Here is a 23,920-nt window from a genome sequence, read left to right on the forward strand (position 1 = left end):
CTGAAATGTGTTTACGGGTTTCTGGCGGGCGGAGGGAGGGAGGGAAGGAGCGGGTATCTCTCTCCGCGCGCGCAGCGCAGAGCTCGGGAGCCACGCAAAACTTAACGGTTTACTTTAAAGCACTGTCAACACACACACACACAGAGGGACGAGCTCGTCTGAAACGGCGACTTTCCAGTCGCGAGCCGCCCTCAGTCGACGGACAAACAAATAAAAATGAGGCCAGGGGGCGTGGCTAACCGGCTTCCTGGCCACGCCCTCAGGGCGGACGCGAATGTCCCGGATGAGCACGGGGCTTCGGTGGAGGTTTCTGCTAAGCGCGTGGCGAGCCGCGTAAATGCGCGCGGGCGCCGGAGCCGCTGGGTTACATATGCGCGCGTGCACGTACGCACGGGGTGCGCGCACTGGTGTCTCTGCTCTTCTCCCCCCCCCCCGTCCCCGCTTTTATTGTAGCCGCCTGGGCCAGCCCGTGCGCGGCTCGTGTTTGCAACACATGGGTGAGGCGTGGGCGCGCGCGCTGTTCGGGTCCTTCGGCTCGCACGGATGGCGACGGGGGTGGCCTGGAGCGCGCGGGCGGCGAGAGGCAGCGCTGCGAACCTTGGAGAAGTCGCCGTTATGTAACTGAAGTGCGTGAGGCGGCTGCGGCCTCGCTGTCACCTCGCAACGGTGCTTCCGCCCTGCTACTGTTACGGTCCGCGTCATGCGCTGCATTTTAATTTAAATATTGTTACTTAGTTCGCCACGCTCTGCAGCCAAATAAAAACCCAGAACCTCTTCCAAAGGGCAAAAAAAACCCCACCTCTGCTCGTGCTTTATTTACCAGTGCCCGTTCACTTAAAGGTTCGCCCACCAATATGAGGATGCAGCTGAGTGTTGGTAACTGTGGATTGGAAATGGACTTTCTCAAAAGAGAGTTTCAATACCTTCGATATACAGTTTTTGCTGGCATATTTTTACAAAAAGCATAAACTACTCTCACATTACTCGATAACCCAGATTATGTCATCTGAGAGCCCCTCTAGGCCAGTCCCTGGCTGCCAAGGACCTGCAGCACTGATGGAGATGCTGAGGCAAATGAGGAGACACAGATGGGAAGGCGGGTTTTGGTACAGTACTTACTTCTACCATGCAGATTACTCTCGTGTGGGAACATGATTTGATGGCTCCTGTTTGGAAGCTGTACTGTTTACACTGCCTCGGTAATCTGGAGCATCTAATGACAATTACAACATAATAAAATAACAGTAATGTGGTTGCAAGAGTGGAACCATTGTCCTACTTTCTCCCCTCACAGCTTCCATAATGGGTCAGGAGAAAGCCAGTTTGATGGGATAAATTGCTCATTCCCTCTTCAAAGCCTGCTTCATAAATGAAAAAGTCTATATTTGATAAAGTGGATACCCTAATCTTGCTCTAAACAAGCTAGACAGAAATAGGAAGTATCTCCTATGCCAACAACATTAGATTAGACAGACTTTAGATTAGTCAAGGCTATCCTGCATTTTCATCCACTTTGCACCAAAATAAGCCCATACCCTGTCATTTCTCACCACACAGAAGCCTTAAAAAAAACACTTGCTCTACACCATTTGGAAAGTAGTTGCAAGCAAAACTATTAATTCACATACTTTTCCCAGAATGCATTTTTTCTCAGAATATCTGCTTTCAAAGCCACTTGAAGATACCATGCATTTAAGCACCTGGCTTCCCTTATTAGACTCAGAGAATCATGGAGTCTGTAGCTTTGCCCCTCACAAAACTACAATTTCCAGTACCCTTACTACACAACAGTTGCCTGGATTCTTTGGGGGAACCTTTAAATGTATGTCATGGATGTGACCCTAGTATGTTGAGGTGCTGATTTAGTGGGAATTTGAAGACTAGGGTTGTATACGCACAAAGCATTTGAAACACATTCTTTTCTGCGAAGAATTTTGGGCACTGTTAGTTTACCCTTCACAGAGTTACAATTCCCAGCAGCTCCTAACAGACTACAGTGCTCAGAATTCTTTGAGGGGGGAAATATCCTTCAAATGTGTTTTCTAGGTTTAGTGTGTACACAGCCTATGGCACATCCAGATGACTGTGCAACAGAATAATATCTTTAACATTATGTGAAGAGAGTTTGCCTAAGGGACTTTGGTTTCATGATAATGAGGTATATAGGTGTTCACATCCAAGCCACCTTGTGCCACACCCACTTTGGAAACATGCCTGGTCTAACAGCACCTAAGAGGCTTGGGAGAGCGAGAGGGGTTGCAGACAGCTTCTATATACTACACTATAAGGTGATGTAGGTTTTATGGGGCCAAAATAATGTCGCTGGGAATCTAGTATTAACCTGCTCAGCATATTCACTTGCAATTAAGTGGATTACTACAATGACAACACAAATCTCCAGTGCTCCCTCTTTCATAGGAAACTAATCCTGTAAAAAGAGTGACCTGTATTTTTAACAATTCAGGGCTTCTTCAACCACAGCTTCCTACACTTTCAGTTGATCACTTTTATGCTAAATTAGAAGCTGGGGCATATGAAGATTGTGTATCTTAAGAATGTAGGCACTGCATTATTTATTGGGAAAAAATATTAGCTGATCTTCAGTTTTGTCTCTCAGAGTGAGGTACAGCATAAAATACAGTAAGGTAAAGGTAAAGGTACCCCTGCCCGTACGGGCCAGTCTTGCCAGACTCTGGGGTTGTGCGCCCATCTCACTCAAGAGGCCAGGGGCCAGCGCTGTCCGAAGACACTTCCGGGTCACGTGGCCAGCGTGACATCGCTGCTCTGGCGAGCCAGAGCTGCACATGGAAACGCCGTTTACCTTCCCGCTAGAAAGCAGTCCCTATTTATCTACTTGCACCCGAGGGTGCTTTCGAACTGCTAGGTTGGCAGGCGCTGGGACCGAGCAGCGGGAGCGCACCCCGCCGCGGGGATTCGAACCGCCGACCTTTCGATCGGCAAGCCCTAGGCGCTGAGGCTTTAACCCACAGCGCCACCCGCGTCCCTATAAAATACAGTAAATACAATCAAATAACAAATTGCACCAGCAGTTTAAAAAAAGGGGAAGTTTTGCAGTTTTCCACATGTTCGGAGACTTAGCTCCTGGTATCATGGACTGCAAAGCCAATGGTTGCTCATTCTGCAGTTGGCATGGATTAATTGTGACACATATGTCACTACAGTAGGATGAAGTTGCAGGCACAGGCTGACCACTGGAGTTAGATGTGTGCTAGATGTAATCTACCTCCATCCCCTTCAAAAGTACCATGCAGATACAGAAAAGGAACTGAGGAATTCAAGAAAGAGAGTATGGCCCACTGTCTTTAAAGGTAGACCTCTACTTGAAAGACATTCATTTAATAGCCAAGGGAAGGGTTTCTCCATAAACCTAATGCAGTAGAGGAATGTGAATGAAGCACTGTGTGTCTACCTCAAAATGTTTGCAGGTGCAAACAGCATGCAAGGCAAGATCCAGTATAACCACCCAGATACCATCACAAGCACAAATAATCATGAATGCACAATAAAAAAGATGTCTAGAAGGGTGCTTATGTAGATGGGAGGATAACATTTGTTCTAGAATGCTACCATACCTTTCCTTTCCTTATGCAAAAGAAAGCAAATTACAGTCTTTGGTGAGAAAGTTACTTCTTTAATATAGGCCAGGGATTCCAAAATGAAGGCTGAATACTCACCAGTGTGTTCCTGAAGAAGCATAGTTGTACCACACTCAGTGCCAGATTTATGTATATAAGCTAAACAAGCTATAGTTTAGGTGCCCACTCTTTTGGGGGCCCCAAAAAAATGTAAAGGGAAAAAAACACCTGGGTGTACATTTCCAAAATACTGTAGAAGATAAAAAACAAATAAAATAAAACCTACATACAGTTAGAGCTTAATAATTATGTCACTATTAATATCCTTATTAATTGTATTTCACTATTAATATCCTTAATTGCATTTCAGTTCAACAATTACTTTGATAAAATACATATTTTGTTATGTGCAAATGGCTTAAGATACCTGTTATGTCCATAAATTACCATATAGCATATATTCAACACAAAAAAACAGTGACAAATTGTTTTGACAAAGGACAGCTGGACATATAAAGGGCCCCATTACCTTCAGTAGCTTAGGGCCTCATCAAATCTAAATCTGGCCCTGACCACACTAGTTCTCTTTGCACTAAGTACTGTACTAAGGCTTGGCAGAACATTGTGTACCATGAAGCAAGAAAGAAATCCAAAGCATCTAATGTCTTTGAAAGCTAGGAGTATAACAAACCCTGTAATTTGCTAATCATATGGTGCTTGTTATGACGTTAAGTGCAAGGTGGTTTTAGTGTTGCCTGAGTGTGCTTTTAATGACATGTTTCCACACCTGAAAAGTTTTGTTTCTTTTTAAGTTTTCCACGTGATGCAGTTTCCTGCAAGTTGCTTTTATAATAATTAGAATCTATACCTGTAGTATTTTGACTACTGCGTTACTGATCTAGCCTAAAATTACGTAAAAAGAACCTCTCCTACTTCTTAAAAATTAGGCAATTACATTAACATTTACTTTTATGTTTAGTTTGCGTACTAAACTGCACGCTTCATGGCTTCAGGAAGGAATGTATTCTATAGGAATGTATTCCGTTTGTGCTGGTGCCTGTCAAGATTGACAATCAGATGAAGGGAGGTTAATCAATTAACGGGTCCAAGTGAAGCAATTGTCCAGTTTGGACCATTTCAAATTTCAAAACTTGCTGCTGAATAAATGTCAGCCCGTGTCAATGCTCACTTAAACAGCTCTCCCAGAAGACTCCTGGGAACGATAGCTTTTTGAGGGTGCTGTGCATTACGTGCACTACAGTTCCCAGGACTCTTTGGGGGGAAAGCCATGAGTGTTAAAAGTGGTAGAAATGTGCTTTAAAAATGTATGTTGCGAATAAGTATCTCAGTTTCTCCCACCCTTTTGCAAATAAGTGTTTCTGTCCTTTGCTGTTATTATGCAAAGGGGTGGTTGCAGGGAACAGTGTGTTCGTGCTGTGCTTATTTTTCCTTTTTAAAAAAATCACAACATCAACAAATCCGTTTCAAATCACTCCTCTGGCTTGTCACAGCCAGCAACCCGAGTTGCAAAAGTGGAAATGGTTCGGTCCGCCAGCATTACACCCCTCCCTCTGCCTCGCACAATGAATGGTATGGCCAAGAAGCGTGCCCGGGTGGCTGTTACTTGCCGCCTCTCCATTGGTGGGAACGCAGACGCCCCTTTGCTGCGCTTCCGCATCTCCCGTCGCGCTTCGGGCCCGGAGTTGCTGCCGCGCGCACGGGGTCTGCACTGAGGACGGGGATCCGGGACGGGGCAGTGCAAGGTCAAGCGCCCAAGGGATCGCCGAGGCCTGGTCTGGAGGGAATGGCGGAGGCAGCAGCAAAGCCCGGCCGCAGCAGCTTTACGGAAGGGAAACAGACGGTCATCCAGCAAGGGCGGTGTGTGGGTTGAGCTCCGATTTTGTAAGTATCTCTCGCTGGAAGGGACAGTCCGGTGTTTGGCACACACCTGGCCACCAGTGCAGTGCCGGATTTACGTATCATCTAAACAAGCTATAGCTTAGGGCCCCACTCTCTTGCCCCCCCCCATGGAAAAAACACAGGATGTACATTTCCAAAATATAAGACAAAAAAACAAATAAAGCCTACATACAGCAACAGTGTTTTGTGTTGTGTAGGCTCCTGTGATGTAAGTAATGGGCTCCCAATCATTTTAAGTTAGAGCTTAATAATTATTTCACTGTTAATATGCTTCTTCTTAATTGCATTTCAGTTCAACAATTATTTAATAAAATATGTATTCTGTTATGTGCAAATGGCTTTAGATACCTGTTAGGTCCATAAATTACCATATAGCATATATTCAACACAAAAAACAGCGACAATTTGTTGTTGACAATGGGCAACTGGACATATAAAGGGCCCCATTACCTTCAGTAGCTTAGGGCCTCATTAAACCTAAATCCGGTCCTGCTTATGCCAGCCTTAAAATAATAAAATAAGAAGCAGACTTTACAACCCGATTCTAGCATTCCTCCCATAGCAGTCACAACTGGAATGTGTCCTAAATATATTTATACATGCCACCCCAAATTCAACCCAGGGTAACTTATTTGGTTGTCCTGATTTTGGTGCTTTAACGTGAAGGTGACTGGTGCACTTACCTTAACAATACAGATGTAGCAGGTAATTTTGCTTTCCCATCCATTCCTTGGTCCTCTTGATCAATTCCTCCGGCAGTTAAAGTGTGTGGTTTTATTTTACCCCCTATTAGGTCTCAGGAGGTGTAGCAACAGGCACCCAGCCTCTTGCATTGCAAGTTTCTGTTGACCTACTAACATAAATTCTGCTACAGATTACCAGTCGTTTATCATTTATATCTGGCTGAGACAGAAGGTGCCAAGCATACACACTATTTAAATATGAATATTTGAATGCAGCTGCCACAGAGTGGAGCATAATTACAGCCTGGAAAGATTGTTGTTAAACAGGAGCAGAAATTCCCTAAGTGGGGAAAATATTGTTTTCTTGTTCTCCCCCCCCCCCCCCAAAAAAAAAGAAAAGTTGAACAGGCACAGTATTAATACTATCTCAAATGCTTTCATTCTTTCAGGCCTTCTCAGACATAGTGCTAAATCACAAACTGAAATGACCCACATTGCTCCAAATCTATTTATGCGATCTCAGCCTCGCCTGCTGTTGCCAGCTCTTTCAGCCTTATGGAATCAAAGACACAACAGAAACTTTTTACTGCATTTTCGATATACATCTGATGTCGCTGCTGGAGAGAACAAGGCCACTGTACAAAGCCTCTATGAGTTATCTGTGGATATCAAAAAGATCCGTAGGCTAAAGCCATGGGTGCTCTCAAAAGAGGTGACACATGTCAAGGAAACAGCTAAGATTTTGCAAGAAATGGGAGCTGACAAGAGTTCTGTGGCATATATTTTTGAACGCTGTCCTGAGGCAATTCTTTGTAGCCCTACAGATATCCATTATCAGAGGGAATTGTGGTTATCAGTCTGCCAAAACGAAAAACAACTAGTTGAATTAATAAAACGGTTCCCAGACTCCTTTTTTACAGTTAAAAACTATGAAAACCAGAAAGCCAACGTTAGGTTCTTCAAAGATCTGGGACTGAAAAATGCGGTTATCAGCCGGTTCCTAACAAGCGCATCAAATATTTTTTATAATCCTGTTGCAAAGAACAAGCATATGATAGAAACCCTACAAAGTAACTATATAAGGCTAGGAGGTTCACAGGAGAATATGAAGAACTGGATGATGAAATTACTGAGTCAAAACCCATTTATTTTGTTAAATTCTTCGGCTGCTGTTGAAGAAAATTTGGGGTTTTTTCAGAAGAACAAATTCACTGACTTTGAAGTTTTGAGTCTGCTTTCCAAGCTGAAGGGCTTTGTTTTTCAGCTTAACCCTAATAGCATGCAGAACAGCCTGCTGTTCTCCAAGAACATCTTCAAATGCAGTGATCAAGAATTAAAAGAGCTAATAATAAAATGCCCTGCCCTTCTCTACTACTCAGTTCCAGTGCTGGAAGAAAGACTGGAGGGGCTATTGAAGGTGGGAATTTCTGTGGACCAAATTAAACAAACACCTGCAGTGTTAGAACTGTCAGCAGAAATAGTGCAATATAGGATAAAAAAATTAGATGCCATAGGATACAGTCTAAAAGGCAGAACTCTAGAATACCTGACTGGGACAAAAAAGGATTTTGAAGTTACTTACGGAAAGATACAAGAAAAAAAGGAGAGGCCAATATTTAATCCAGTTGCTCCTTTAAACATTGAAGATTAATTTCTGGAATGTATTTAAAGAATGTCACATGGGAGTTTGAGATGAAAGAGGGTTGGGTGACTTTTTATACTTGGAGAACACTGAATGTGATTGATCCTCAAAATGGATTTTTATTCACACCCTACTTCTTTCAGTTTAAATGAAATTTTTTAAACATGGAACTCAATGAGTAATGGGATTTCAAGTTTCTCCACCAAATTGGACACCATCTTAACTTGAATGATGGCGCTGTTAACAGTGTTGCTGATACTGAGTGCAATATACTAACCAAAAGAAAGATAAACCCACCAGGTCATTCTGTATCAGTTTTCAGTAAGCTGACAAATAAAAGCTTTCGAAACAATGCCTTAAGGAAATAGCCCTGTAGTGCCACAGTTGCATAATTTTAACATCCTATCATTAGGATTGCCACACTCCTTAAGAGTGCTGGGAGTCTTTTGGATTCTACACACTCCTCTTCCTATCTAACAACCAGCCTGGGTTTTCACTTTTTTGAAAGCTTTTATAATTAAGCACACAAAATAAGCAGGCACTCAGTACCAGAGAGAACTAAGTAAGCTTGGATCAGTGAGGATGCTTTTAAAATCAGTCACATACGGTAAATCTGCACGTTACATTTCTTTTATCCTCAGTAGGACTAAGCATATGTAACCAGACAACACTGTGATCACAATATCTCATTTACAGTTTTAAGACCCTCAGTGAAGGGTTGCCACCTTGAACGGCAATTAATTTCTACAGCATTTTAAGCCTAAATATTTCTATATTCTATCTCTTTGTTTCAGTCTGGCTACTCATTCTAAAAATAATATCCACATACAAACCAATTAAAAGTCAAACTCAGAATTTTTTTTTACAAAGATCCTTAACAAAAAGGATTTGGATGTTTCTGCTTTAATAGATGCTTTTAGGAATCTTTGTTAAGAGTGTGGTTGAACAGCATGGAGCAGTAAACTGAATTTTTTCAATATCTGCAATCATGCTAGTCAAGGTATCCCAAATGAAGAGCTCCTTTTAAGCTCTCATATAGCCATGGCCTTCTTACAGTCTATTGCTGTCTTAATTCAGCTCCCTGAAAAACACTTATTCAGAGAGTAGCGGTGATAAAATCCTTATGTTGGGATGGTTTGATATATCACATTCTGGGTTTGAAGAATTCTGCTCTCTCACCCTTTACAAAAGTTTGATGTATAGAAATATTTTAAGTAAAATATTATGAAGCTGCCTTACCATTGTTTCAGCATTGTCTTATCTGACTGGCAACAGCTCCCCCCATGGTCTTAAGTACAGATGTTTCCCAGCCTTGCTACATAATTAATTTTTTTAGTGAGAGAAATCAGGGTTAAACCTGCAGGCAGAGCATGTGTTCTACCACTTAAGCTACTGTCCTTTCCCTTGGCAGCTGAAATACAGATGGCAACAGCTGGCTCATTTATATGACGGTTTAATGCACAAAATTCTAGAAACTAGAATAAGTGATTTTTTGACAAACAATGGCTTTTGGCTGTCAGCAAAACAAAACAAAAATGGAAAACATTAATCCACTGTTTAGAATTAGAATCAGTGAAGCTCAGGTGCTTAGCTTTTTCTTGATTTTAACACATACATTTTAGGAAATGCAGCATACGGAATATTCATGTGTACTTCAGCCATCTTTATACTACCAAAAACACTACAAAGTCAACAAGAACATGCTGAAGAGTTTCCAAATGAAATTTGCGAGGCATGAACCCCATTAACCCGCATTACAGTCCACTAATTTGAGGGCTACTTTGGAGTTAATGGATTATGAATTAGGGGCAAGAGAGCAAATGATAAATCTACATGTTGCTCAGGAAACCTTGAAAATGTATGTGTTAAATTAATTTCTATGCAAGTCAGCTAGTTATTTTTAATCACTTGGATTTTATCATTGCCAGTCTTCGGTGCTAATTTGTCGTCGTCTCCCACCCCCACCCCCCAATTTTCAGCAAAAACTACCTACTGAGGTGCAAATTCTAGGAAGGTCTATGTTTTCATAGTGAAAATGGTATTGTCTAACGGTCTAACCCATCAACCACGGCTGCTGCAGACTCTACTCATTTCCATCTGCAACACTGAAACAAATGATGCATAGCAGCAGCTGTTGTTGAATTCATGGCAGTGTTCAAGAAGCGGGTTTTTGAATCATTTGTATTGTTGGACTAGGAGCCACAAAAAGTGTTTTTATTCTAAGCTAGAAGTTATCCAGTAATGTATGGACTGTAAACTTGGACATACACTTCAGTTTAAACAAACTAACAGCACAAAGGAGTTTTCATTTTGAGGTGGGGGTTTGGAAACCAGCAAGTTACACCTGAGATTTAGCAGTCATCTCTTCAGTCAGTATCAACAGTGTTAAAAAAGTAAAGCTTCTTTCACAGACTGCATTGAAATGAGGGAAATTACAAAATCCTTCCAGTCACTAAGAAAAAATAGATTGTTTTTCACCGTAAGGCATGAATGATTAGATTGGTATACCACACAACTACATATATATATATAGAGGCGCACGCACACACATGCACACACAGAGTGAATGCAGTCACCATTCAGAGTTTATAGAGTGTATAAAAATAGGTTCAAAAAGCAAAGATATATGAAGACCCTTTAAGCAGTTCAATGATTCTTTATAAAAAAAAAAATACAGACACCATAGGCTTGCAGCTAGAACATCAATATATTTATGGTACTGTAGAAGTTACCAACTGAGGACATGATCTAGCCAATATTTAAAGCACTTTAATGTTCAACTGATACTAAAGGGGCAGGTAAGCACAGGCTTTAGCCCCTCCCATTGGGACCAACAGGACTTCAAAGTGCTTCACCTTTTGCTAGGTCATTCCCTCCATTTTTATTTTCACATTTTTAGTTCCAAGACTGCAAAAAAGATCTACAGTGAATTAATATTCATATGTGAGCTACCCTTTCAGATCCATGTACTTGATTCCATGTTCATCAAGTGTAACATTTCACAGATGAGTGCTTGAAGAAATCTATCGTTTTAAATGAAATTCCAGACACTGGGGTATCACACGGCTCTTGTCCCTTTCAGGTGAAAGTCATTCACACAGCTCTTTATAGGAGTCTTAAGACCTGTGGCTTTGTAGCAGTCCATTTCTGCAGATTCCACAACCACAGAAGCAACTTCCTTGGCCTCGGTTTCTCTCTCTTTTAGTCAGACTTATCCTTCTTCTTCCCTGTTAAAGGCACTTTGCTTGTGATAGCAGATCCTACAGCTGTAACACCTCCTGTCACAGCAGAAACACTTCCTTTTACCAATCCTACTCCCATGGAAGGCACGGCTGTTACTGCTGTTTTGGTCATTTCTAGGCTTTTCCCTCCTATCCATGCTACACCACCAATTGTGGCACCAACAGCTCCCTTTGTTATGCTGAAGAGGCCACCAGTCACACGAGAAAGCATGCCGGGCTGCTGCTGTGGATGATCTTTTAATGAATCTGAGAAGGAGAGAGATAGTAAAATGTTCAAATCATATTTTAATGTTTTTAAGGCAAACAATTGCAGATCCTTCTAACATGACATATACCACATGGACTATAAGCATTCTATGGGATGGCTGTTAGAAGAAGCCATTGTAAGGTGTTTTTTAAAGGATAACATTTTCAAAAAAGATATTAAAATATTTTGCGTAATTGTTAAACTTACACCACTTTTCCCTTTATCAAGCTGTTGTCTCTTTAGTTCAGTCTTGTAAATAAACTGGAGCAGTGCTTATTTTGAGGGGGGGGGAAATAACACAAATTTCCAGAGTCTCAGAACCTTTCAGGAGCACATGGAAGATTCTGTCTAACCCAAACCTACTTTTACAAATGGCCTCGTCCTTTATTTCCTCTCTAAGGAATCCTGCAACCTTTGGTTATGATTTGCTTGCATACTGTGTATGCTTTGGGAAGAACTAGGGTTTAACCATTTTCATAATTCTCTTTGGAAAAGAAAGGTTTTGATCTGCCTTTCAAAATATGGTAAGGAAGGAACATTCCCTCAGATAATCAGGAGCCAGGATGTTTCCTTATTTTTAATGCCTCAATGTCATTTCCAGGCTTCTAGATGTGCATGCCAGTTCCCCACTGGGAAGTAGTGCATATAAAACAGAGATGGCCAAACATGGCCCTCTAGCTGTTTTGTGACTACAACTCCCATCACCCCTAGCTAACAGGACCAGTGGTCAGGGATGATGGGAATTGTAGTCCCAAAAACAGCTAGAGGGCCACATTTGACCTTAAAAGATCTACTCTGTGTATGGTTAATGTTGGATACACCCCCTAAGCACCAAACTCTGCATGCCATGTTAGAAAAGAATAGGCTAGAATCCTGTACACACTTACTTGGGAGTAAATTCCACTGAACTCAATGGGACTTGCTTCTGAATAGCTCTGAATTAACACCATTTTTTTCTTGTTTTACCAGACTTAAACAGGTTCAGAGCAATTGAATAATAGGGTGCTTCCAGACATAACATTTTGTAGATTACTGGCTCTCCTGAGCACCCACAAGTCTCACTTCTACTGTCAGCTCCCATGCTGATAGCTGCTTGTCCGTGTAGTACAGAGAACACAGCTGCCATCATGCCAACACAATGACAGTAAGCTCTAAAATAATCACTAAGAAATGAGAGATACTTCTTTTCACACCCTTGTTATATGATGATGATGATGATAGGCATTACTCAACTGTTACTACTGAGAGTGACTAAAGTCAAAGTATGTTCAAAAACTGCACAGTCCAGTATTAACAACCACTTAAACCTGATTGTATATCTAAGTACTGCAGAGGAGACAGGAGAAAGCCTAACAGTGGTTGACAGATCAGCGAGATGGTCACTCATTTCAGAAGCCTGTGAATTTCAGTTTTTATAAGATTAGCTCTCTATGTGAAAAGTGTCGTAAGTTATCTGAATTTCTGAACCACATGCTATGAAGCACACAAGTCCATGAAATAAAATGGAATTGACCACTGTGAAACTCATGCCTATTGGATAAGACAAACTATGCAAGAAATAAGTTCCTAAATTTCATTTAAACCAATAAGCTGGTAATAGCAAGACATACGCAGCCTAAAATAGAAATTCAGGAACTTAAGCGAAACCAATAGGCCAAGGTATGCAAGAAATAAAACAGGATTTATTGGCATATAAGCATGTACAGCTTCTGTGCTGTCCTATACGCTAACAGCAACTCATTCTCTGAATGTGGATCCTTATGCAGCCAAAACAACACCATCCATACATAGCAGGGAGGAATCAGCAGTGTTTTGGGAAACAAAGGTTTGCAGAATTTACCAAAAAGCATATGCCGGGGAAGATAAGATGCTAAGAGTTGGACCTGGTTGTTAAAAACCCAATGCCTCCTCAGCTGTGAAGCACATTGTGGAGGCATGGACAAGCACAATTTTAAACTAATAAAAAAAATAATTGTGATTTTCTATGCAGAGTCAGCTATAGTCTTGAAATTGAAATACAGTGGTACCTCGGGTTACATACACTTCAGGTTACATACGCTTCAGATTACAGAATCTGCTAACCCAGAAATAGTACCTCGGGTTAAGAACTTTGCTTCAGGATGAGAACAGAAATTGTGCTCCGGTGGCCCGGCAGCAGCAGGAGGCCCCATTAGCTAAAGTGGTCTTCAGGTTAAGAACAGTATCAGGTTAAGTACGGACCTCCGGAACGAATTAAGTACTTAACCCGAGGTAGCACTGTAAGTTCATAAGAGGTAAACTTATTCACAATTTAGTAAATAACTGATTAATAATGAATAGATGGACTACATTTCAGCCCCCACATTGCATCGCTCGGCTCCTCAGCACTAAGAGCAATCATTTTCTAAATTAGGCTTCATGAAATCCTTCAAGCACTGTAACGTACAAATATTTCTTCTTTCTTTTTACAAGTTTACTCAGAAGTAAGTCTCACTGGATTCAATGGCACTTACACCCAGGAACACAGGGACAAACAGGTTTGTAGCCGAAACCTTAAAGCTGACAGAACCATGGTAAACTTGTTATTGAAATTTACCTTCTGGTGGCTCTTCATTAAGATATGCAGGAACATCTTGTTCATTTCTGTCTGTTTGGTTCATTATTGCCTGTGGGAGAAAAACAACAACCGAGTTCTCATTTGCAATATAGGCACAACTCAATCTTTCACTCATCTCCCTTTAAAATAGGAAAGATCATTTACAGCCTAATCCTAATACTTGCTACAACAGCCAGTTGGGTTGTACCAACTGCCATGCCAATCCAATATAATGACATTATGAGAGTGCTACAATCCGATGTTCCAAGAGCCAGCAATGGCAGTTTTCACATTGTGCTAAGTTAAGCACAAACCTGCCAATCCAGCTTGCATTGGTTTAAAAAAGCAAACAAAAACATCACTGAATGGAATAAAGAATAATACATGATATACTGAATCAGTATAAAAAAAGCTACCACGGGCAGCCATTCAAAGAGCACAAAACTGCAAGAATAGCTCCATACTTGAGGAACAGGCAACTTTGTCTCACTTTCTAACAACAGTACTTTACTGCACAAATTATACTTCACAAATTGAAGAGTCAGCCTTCCTTACTACAGATTTAGGCAATACAGTGGTACCTCAGGTTACAGATGCTTCAGGTTACAGACCCCACTAACCCAGAAATAGTACCTCGGGTTAAGAACTTTGCTTCAGGATGAGAACAGAAATCGCACGGCAGCGGCACAGCAGCAGCGGGAGGCCCCATTAGCTAAAGTGGTGCTTCAGGTTAAGAACAGTTTCAGGTTAAGAACAAACCTCCAGAACGAATTAATATCTTAACCCGAGGTACCACTGTATTCATTCAGACAAGTCTATCTCAAACCCAGATATTGGCACCCTATTCAAGATCTCCTGTTCAGCAAGCTGATTTTTTTAGTTCATGGAGAAAGGTTCTACCATACATGAAACATCTTCTATCAGTTGCTTCAGGCATCTTGTAATGATAAAACTTTTTTGCTTAGTCTTTCCCTGACCAATAATATTGGGCCCTCACTAGAGTTTTGCATTTATGATACTATTTTACTGGGGGCTTTTGTGTATTTTTGTTCACTTGGAGATTTAAACCTTTAAATGGTTTAGAAATGCTTTTAAATAAATAAATAATGTTTCCTTACAACTTAACAAAAATGATGTAAGAATTATGCTGAGAACAGGTTTCTCTTCAGCAAGAAAATCCAGTGGGTAGCCACATTGGCAGGGATCCTCAAATATGGTTATCAGGGCAACAATAAATTTGATTTGAACAGTCAAGAATTGAAAACGTCTGGTAAACTCCACCCTAGCAATGGCAAGCTTTCGAAACAAAACAAAAAACACCCCAGAACAAAGCACATTGGTAGCCACTGGAGGCAAAGTGCATGTTTTCCAAATAGGTAATAGGCTGCCCTGTGCTTGAACATATCTTCAGGGTCATGGGTTTAAGGGAAAGGGTTTCCTATACACAAAGCTCCTGCTACTCTTCCCCTGTAAAGTCCACTCAGAAGGCAGTGGGTACAAAAGGGACACAGGAGACAGTCTTGCTGGCAACCAAATACAATGAATGTTACCAAGCCCAGCAAAAGTTATGGACTCCTGGACGCTAGCAGAACCTCACAGTTCTTAATTCCAACCATTTATATAGTTTTTCAATAAACAGTGAAGAGTTGAGGTTGCATGGATATTGAACAATTAGAAAATGCAAAAACAAAACAATGGCATGCCATTGTAGTAGATTACATTGCAACCCTTTAAAAAATGCTGAACTAATGAATGAACTGACTTTTGGACTTTGATGGGCTATTAATATTAAAATCACCAGGACAAGCTCATCCTCAAGTGCAAATATTTATCAACTGCTGATGAAATGAGATCCTGTGAATATATAACATTCCTGCTCAGATGTCTGTGCCAGATGCAGATTTGTTACTGGACCAAGTTCAAGGTGTTAACAGCTTAGTAGCAGTTTACTCAAAGGATGACCTTACCCCATACAAGCCCATTCAACCACTCTGATCTGTGGAATAATATACATTCTGCACTTGTAAGGAGAAAATATTTTGGCATGGCAACTCCCACAATCTGAAATTTCCTTCCCACTGACATTAGGCAGGTGCTCTATTCCTTTCATAACCTGCTAAAAACCTTTTTGTTAGGTGAGCCTACCCAGACATGTATTTTAATCTGTAATTTTAACTTATAATGTATATTTTTAACTGAGGGTTTTAGTCATATTTTGATTTTTTTAACTTTGATTTTTATTGACAATTTTAACAAATAAATATTATTAGAGGTTTTATTTACAATTACCGGTAAGTGGTATATAAATTTTGTTGACTTTAATTAATTAAAAGGGACACATTTTAAGTTATCTAGTTTTTAAATGGCTACTTGTTATTTTAATGTGAAACATACAGTTAAATGTGTGAGAGAGATCAGAACTATACCATGATGCTAAATATATCTGCTAAGACAAGTTCTGCGGAAGTCAGTAGGTCTTAATTCCAATTAAATAAGTTTAAAATAAATGTGTCAGACGCCTCCCCCTCAAACCATACAAGGTTACCAGTCGGAAGCATTTAAAAGGAAGGCAGCCGAGTAATACCATCTAACAGAGTTAGTTCAATAATGCCATGCAGGACATATTGCCTTATTAATTTCCCAGTCCTTAATTAGGGTCAATGAGATCAGATACAGTTTTGCCAAGAGATGTTGTATTAACACTACTGTATTGGCCAGATTCCAGCCACATATCTCCTACAGTTTTAATTGGATATAGCATTAATCTCTATTTCCTGTCTTTAGAATACAGTATAGTGCTACCTCGGGTTAAGTACTTAATTCGTTCTGGAGGTCTATTCTTAACCTGAAACTGTTCATAACCTGAAGCACCACTTTAGCTAATGGGGCCTCCCGCTGTCACCGCACCGCCAAAGCACGATTTCTGTTCTCATCCTGAAGCAAAGTTCTTAACCCGACGTACTATTTCTGGGTTAGCGGAGTCTGTAACCTGAAGGGTATGTAACCTGAAGCGTATGTAACACGAGGTACCACTGTAATATTAAAAAGCTTCTTTGAAAGTTGCTATTTTGGAAGTAGCACACATTTTAGAAGTGTACATATTCAGTGCTGAATAACAGGGCTTATTATTCTCATTGTATATGTAATTCACTTCACAAAGTCAATGACAATTTTTTATCATTTAAGCAGAACTGAACATTCCGTTTTAGACTTTTAGAAGAAATGCAGGACAAAAATAATTAAATTACCAAAATTAAGCAGCTCACACGTAGATAAGTGTAAAGTACACTACGCTTGTTTAAGAAGCAATTATGCAGCACTAGAATTAAACAAGTAGTATTAAATATAAATATTTTACACCACATATAATGTACATACCTATTTAACGCCTTGCTGTGCAGCTTCAAGATGACCAGCACAAGTTCTCTCCTTGTTTCCCCTTATTATTAAACAGCAGTCTACAATTATAAACACTGGTCAAATCAACAGATACAAAAACAGCACGTATCCAGTAAGATTAACAATATAAGAAATTTCCAGAAGTAAAAGAAAGGTTGGTGTGTCCTTATAAAAAAAAATGTCCAAGACATTCTGAAGTGCTTTTTCAAGTGAGGCAACACTTCACTGGCTAATCTTTAAATCGTCTATGTTTAACAAACAGGTATCCACATCTTTGAGAACCACCCAAAGGAGGAAGACAAGCATTTTAATGGATGATACACATAAATATGTGTGCCCTTGTTGTTAGTGTGCAATTTCAGATTTCAACTGAAATGACAGATGCTAAATTGTGAAAACACATACACCCACAAATTTTGTAGATTCATACTTATTCTGGGGGTGCCAAATGAACCATATACTAAAAGAGTCAAGGCTCCTGCAATCATCCAAGTTTCTATCAGTGTATAGGCACAAGGTGGAAGGTTGTACCAAAAGCTTAAAAAATAAGCATTTTGGAGCTGCTGCACATGTGTCCTTCATGGCCCTTCTGGTGTGGAAAGCTGCATGTTGCCTATCTACACATCACCATATGCAACAAATGTGCATAAGCCCATTTTTTCAGGGAACTCTGCCATCTACTGGGACTTTCACCATAAACAGATGTGTGTCCATCCATCATGTGTGATAGTATAAAAGCAGATTTAATGGCATTTCTGACATGAAGTGGTATCCCATACAAAATCTGTCTCTCAGTTATTTTACTGAAAACAATTTCCCCAATACTGGTATAGTAAAAATGCGTAAATAGGTCCTCAGTTTGTATAGTGTATAGGCTAAGAGTCCAAGCTGTGAGCCAGAGAGTTCCTGGTTCAAATCTTGCCTCTGCCATGACAAGAGGTCTGGGATGGGGAATCTGCAGCCGTCCAGATGTTAGAATCCACTCTCCTGTGAGCCCTGCCAGTGTAGCCAATGATGGGAGTTGAGAGTCGTAGTCCAGCAACATCTGGAGAGCCTCATCCCTACACCAGATGCAACCTGAGGCAAGCTACCCTCAGTTCCTTTCCCCATTCACAGTATATGGTTTAAACAACAACCATGTAAAACAAGTGAGCAAACTGGCCAGATTATTGTTTTATGAGAGATTTTTCAGTACCTTAAATGTTTGCAGTAGGGTACTTTTCTTCATATTTACAGGTAAGGGGAACACAACAACATGCATAACAAACTATTTTGACCGGGTTAATTAGTATTCTGAAATAAATTAAGAATTCAGGACTGATGTATTATCACTACACTGCAAACTGCCTCCCCGCAAATATTCAGCTGAATACAAGACCACATTCTACACGAAAATGCATAACATTAATTCTATGTCAAAGTTTGGAATGGACTTGCACCTTTATGAACATTCCCTGCCTTTGCATTCCCTGGACTTCCCACACAGCTTTAGTCTTCTGCCTTTGCAGTTTCCTATACTGATGGGATATTATCCAATAGCTGAGAGAAGTGCACATTTGCAACCTTGCAGCAGGCCATGTTTTGGGGGCTGGTGGTGGCAAATGCAGAAGCGAGGTCAGAATCACCCTGTCTCCAATGCTTTCCTGCAAAGTTAGGTGGCATCTGTCATAGGCAAATACAGTGGTACCTCGGGATGTGAACGGGATCTGTTCCGGAGCTCCCTTCGCATCCAGAAGCAAACGTAACTAGCGATGGCACGTCTGCGCACACATGCGTTGCTTTTTGCCACTTCTGCGCATGCATGTGATGTCATTTTGAGCGTCTGCGCATGCGGCGAAACCCGGAAGTAATGCGCTCCGTTACTTCCAGGTTGCTGCGGAGCGCAACTCGAACGCGCTCAACATGAAGCATATTCAACCCAAGGTATGACTGTACTCTCTTGATGCCCTCTGCCCCCATTTAGGTTTCTCAGTGTCTACTTACGGTACACCTACAATTAAAGTAAGTAATCTAAATATATATAAAATATATATATATAAAAACCAAGACTTACCAACTGTTTCTGTATTCAAAAGTCCTACTGTGGTTTCCTATATGAAAACCTAGGAAAGTAACATGCTTATTAACATTTATATACTGTACAATAGACTTCTCAGAATGTCAATTAAATCTCAGCTGCAACACACAATGGCCTGAAGAAATGCAAGTAATTTATGTGGTTTTTAAAGAACTATAATTAATGCAAAGCTTTGAACTGCTAAGAAAGGCGAATCAGGATGCCCCAGAGCAAGTTTTCCATTTAGCCATAATTTAAAATGTACTGCTTTAATAAACAAGTCCCTACACTCTATCTCTGTGGGCATCTATCAAGCTGCTTAACTATGAGTTCAGTTAGTAGTACTCAGCCTCCCCACATGCCTGGAAAATCAAGAGAAAAGGGAGGTTGTATAACCATTGAAGTGTATGATGTACTTTAGTGTCCCAGAAAAGAAGGAATGGAAGAAAAGCAAATGGGAGGGGGGGAATTGTGGTTTTCCCATCACTTCCCTTGTCACAAAAAGTCGAATAAGTGGGATTGTTAGGCAAGAAAGTCAAATCAACTATAATTGTGCAACCTGACTGAATCGCACCTGAAAATAGCAACAGTCTAGAAGAATGTGGTTTAGCAATTATTGCTAACTGGAGAATCTGCTGGCCAAATCACCACCACCTCAATTCTCCACTGAATTCTACCCAAACAAATTACATGTATTATTAAAAATTTCCATAGTTCCACTCACTTCCCCCCAAAGAAACGTTTTGGCTAATAGTTACTCAGACTTTATAATAAAGCACTGTGTGGGGTGTTGAGCAACAGAATGTACTTCGAGCCGCTCTATATCCCGGCTGGATATAGAGAATAAAGCTTGTCTATTCTGGGTTTAGAACAGCAAAAGCTGAAGTAAGCATCTCCTAGTGGTGCAGACATATAACTGCTAGCACACTTGCAAACCAAGCAGGGTCCAGTATGGTTTCAAATTGGATGAGGGATTGTGTGTTGAGATTCTTGCATTGCAGGGGCTGAGGGTGCAATCCGACTCTACAATTCTATGATCCTAGGGCATTATCCAGATGGTGAGATAATCATAGAGTAAGATGTGGTATTGTAGGCTATCTAGTCCAAATACCTGCTTCAAGCAGGAAATCCACCATCAGCGAATCCTCAGCAAATGGCTGTCTAGAGGGCTTGAATAGTTTCAAAGAAAGGGAGTCCCATCATGTTTCTGAGTAATTTGTTTCATTGTGAAACCACTCTTAACATCATTAAGTTTCCTTTAGTGTTCCACCAAAATCTACCTTCCAGTAACTTAAGCCAATTAGAGCTTGTGCTACGCTGTCCCTGAAGGCAGGTCAAATCTTTGTTTTCCAGTCTATGGGACAGCCCTTCAGATATTTGAAGATCGTGTCCCCTATCAATCTTCTCTAGGTCTGGGACTCACACAAACTGAGCCTTGCATGAATGGTCAGACAGTTTAATAAGCCTGGCCAGGCATCTAGCACTAAAGGTTTATGAAGCAGAAACTTTCAGGAATAGCATTAGGTACATCAAGTCAAAGGAGTCTTGGGAGAGAAAGAAGCAGAAAAACAAGCTGAGAACAGGCCTGTAAATGGCAGATTGGGAGCATTACTACTTTCTGCTGCAGAAAGCTTTAAATGGGAACCCTGAAGACACAAGGAAAAAATCACAGATCTATATCACAGCAGTGACGTGGCAGGAGAGAGAGAGAGAGATGTAACCTGGAACCATGCAGCTGTTGACGTGCTGCTGCCCGCCCTCTAAAGGGCTCTTCCACGTTGAACACGGTGCTCCTTTCTAATAGAGAAGGTGCGCAAAGTCTCCTGCCAGAACAGCACTGGCAAGAAACCCCCGCCTTCTCCCCCCCTGCCTCAACCACCACCACCCCCTCCTCCATTTACAGATTCTCATGCCATCTGCACTCAGAAGCAAATTCTACTGTGAATTAATGTCTTTCCTCAAATCCCCCTCCCCCTCCCCGCGCTCCATTCAAGCTGTAAACAGAACTGCACAAACAGGCTCTCTAGGGAAGGCTGGTGGACCTCATATATGGCAAACGTCTATATGCAAAGACAAGCTTGGGAGCTTCTGATACTTGCACAGATTCCCCTCTCACACAAAACGCATCACAAGTTCTCCTGCTCCACGACGACCTACATCTGGCCATTTTAGGAGGTCAGCTTTTAAGGCTGCTGCTATTCCGTGCACGCTTACCTGGGGAGTCAGCTCCATTGAACACAGCGGGACTTAATTCGGAGAAAACACGGTTTTGGAGGGTGGGGGGGCTGCCCTGTAAACCGTTTATGCAGAGCAGCAAAGAAGAGCAGCCGTTCCAAGGCAAAAACTCAACTGCATTTGTTTATTTTGGAACGAAACGGACATTCTTTTATTTTCCAGACTGCTCCTCCGAGCCCCCCCCCCCCGTTTTCCTCGCGTAACCCGAAAAGCTGTAGTTTTGGGAGCAGAGGAAAAGAGGCGGCGTCTGTGGGCGTCCTTATTCAAAACTGGTTCCCTCTGGCCATTTGTCTACACCCTGCCATTCAGTTACGAGCTCCCCTCCCAAAGCCACCCTTGGGGGTGTCATTCAGTGCCCCCCATTTCCCTCCTGCCTTGTCCCCCCTCCCCCAGAGTCCACGGGCGGAGGGCGACAGGAGACCCCTTAAGGGTAGGGCGAGGTGGAGGGGGGTCGCGCCCCTCTTTTCCCCCATGGAGAGGGGGGAGATGCTTTTGCCCAGCCCTCCTCGCCTCCCTCTTTCCGCGGCTGACTAGGCCGCGTCTCGGGCTCACCTCCGTCCTGCCAGCTCGCGGCTCCGCCTGGATCTTCCGCTCGCCCCTCTCCTCTCCGGCGGCGGCAGCAGCAGCTTCTTCCCCCACCGCGGAGCGAACTCGGGCTCCCCTCGCGTTGCTGTGGAAGCTGCTCCTTCGGCGCCTGCCGACGTGGCGACCTACGCACCTCGCCCTGTCTCCGCCCGGAGAACCCGCCCCGGGCCGGCCCCCAGCGCCCCCCGCCGCTCGGAGGGGCGCGCAGGCGCTTCAGCCTAGGCCCAGGCCCGTCCACACGGGCGCTTCGCTCCTCCACCGGCGCCTCCTCGGCGACCGCTGATGCTGAGGAAGCAAATATGAGGAGGGATGAAAGGGATATAGATATACCGTATACGTTTTATGTTCACACACACACCTTTCCCCCATCTCCCAATTTTCCCGTCACTAAGGACGGGTTTATGTGTCCAAAAGTCAGCATTTGCCTCGCTAATTATTACATTTCTTTCCTCAAGATAGCGACCCTGTGCCTTTGCAAGAGAGGCAAAGGCTTTTCTGCCAGAAGGGGCTACCACAGGGAAAGCAACACCTGCCACTGAAAAAAGCAAAACAAGAGAAAGAGGTGGCATTGCTGTTACCCGCTCACATGCATGGAGTTCTTGCCAGCAGTTGTCAGCTGGGTTTGGAAATAAGGATACTATGCCCTAGGCATAGTCAGAGATCAGATCCCGAAAGGTTGGCTCGACCCAATGGCTTCTGTGCAGGTACAACCTATCTGAGTCATGAGCGCAGGAATTCCAGCGGCCATGCCAAAATCCACAACAATATGTGCACAAAGTCCCAATAACGGAAGCGGAGTTGGCAGCCTGTCCCAGGCTTCTAATGGCTAATTATTGTGGTGCCTTGTTTGTGCTCAGCAGCCTCTGATTTCTTTCTCCCAGGATGCTTGAGCAATTACTCATTTCAGGGACTGATGAAATGGCAATTGAATATTTTGCATCATGTACACAGCAGCGTAGACAGGTGTACACTTTGCCATATTCAGATACCACAAAAGGAAAATGTTGCTGGCCTTGGAGAAAAAAATCCATAATCTTTAAACTATAATTTTCATTCACAAGCCTCTCTAGAAAGCCAGAGACATGTCAATTGATAATGTGTCCTCAGATATCAGAATAACATATATGAGCTAGGTAACGGGAAAGCTATGTTTGAAGGTTGTCCAGTTACATGGTTGCAGGGGACCATAGCTCAGCGGCATACTTTGCATACACAAGGTCCTGAGTTCAATTCCTGACCTCTCCTGTTAAAGGGATCAGAAGGCAGGTAATGGGAAAGCCTGTTCTCTGCCTGTGATTCCGAAAAGCCACTGCTAGTCAGAGTAGGTGTGTGGGGTGTTAGTATCTCTGGTATCATGCTCCTTCTGGGGTAGTTTGTCCACCTGGGGGTTCCTAGAAGTTGTCAGCATGTAACAGCTGCCACACCTTGGGAACATCTTTTACTGGCCAGCTAAACCAGGTGAGGTTAGCCGATGGCATTGGCATAGCCGTGGGGGCAGGGGGGCAGCTGCCACCCTAGACCAAGTAAAACAATAGAAATACTTAACTAACTGACCAATCTGTCAGTCCTGCCCCCCAACAAAAATGCTGGCTATGCCCATGGTCAATGGGTCTCAAACCCTCAGTGAGTTAGGGATTTCCCCTGCATGCGAAGACAGGCTCTGGTAGATTGAGTGGACAAATATTGTCAAGAAGGTGGTTTCTGCATGTGGTGTAGCAGAAAGTGAGGGGCAGATGAGGC

General features: G+C 42.3%; 2 protein-coding genes across 5 annotated transcripts; one reads left to right on the forward strand and one right to left on the reverse strand.

Annotated features, from left to right (window-relative positions):
* Positions 1 to 5,224: 5,224 nt before the first annotated feature.
* On the forward strand, positions 5,225 to 8,193 carry MTERF2 (mitochondrial transcription termination factor 2). The gene is made up of 2 exons (XM_081928390.1): positions 5,225 to 5,498; positions 6,649 to 8,193. The coding sequence occupies exon 2, from the start codon at positions 6,684 to 6,686 to the stop codon at positions 7,848 to 7,850; it is 1,167 nt and encodes a 388-aa protein (XP_081784516.1). The 5' UTR covers positions 5,225 to 5,498; positions 6,649 to 6,683; the 3' UTR covers positions 7,851 to 8,193.
* Positions 8,194 to 9,283: 1,090 nt separating this feature from the next.
* Positions 9,284 to 22,355, reverse strand: TMEM263 (transmembrane protein 263). Of its 4 annotated transcripts, none has more exons than XM_081928477.1 (5): positions 22,148 to 22,355; positions 19,358 to 19,406; positions 17,284 to 17,363; positions 13,906 to 13,975; positions 9,284 to 11,329 (listed from the first exon to the last, which is right to left on the reverse strand). In XM_081928477.1, exons 4-5 carry the CDS (start codon positions 13,967 to 13,969, stop codon positions 11,043 to 11,045), a joined length of 351 nt encoding a protein of 116 aa, XP_081784603.1. In that variant the 5' UTR covers positions 13,970 to 13,975; positions 17,284 to 17,363; positions 19,358 to 19,406; positions 22,148 to 22,355; the 3' UTR covers positions 9,284 to 11,042. The 4 variants fall into 4 exon arrangements, with proteins under 4 accessions (XP_081784603.1, XP_081784605.1, XP_081784606.1 ...); XM_081928479.1 differs by having other exon boundaries at positions 17,284 to 17,378; XM_081928480.1 differs by lacking the exon at positions 22,148 to 22,355 and adding an exon at positions 21,575 to 22,060 and having other exon boundaries at positions 17,284 to 17,378.
* Between the last annotated feature and the right edge of the window lie 1,565 nt (positions 22,356 to 23,920).

The sequence above is a fragment of the Podarcis melisellensis genome (assembly GCF_964234715.1).
Source record: "Podarcis melisellensis genome assembly, chromosome: 10".
In the NCBI taxonomy this organism is placed as follows: domain Eukaryota; kingdom Metazoa; phylum Chordata; class Lepidosauria; order Squamata; family Lacertidae; genus Podarcis; species Podarcis melisellensis.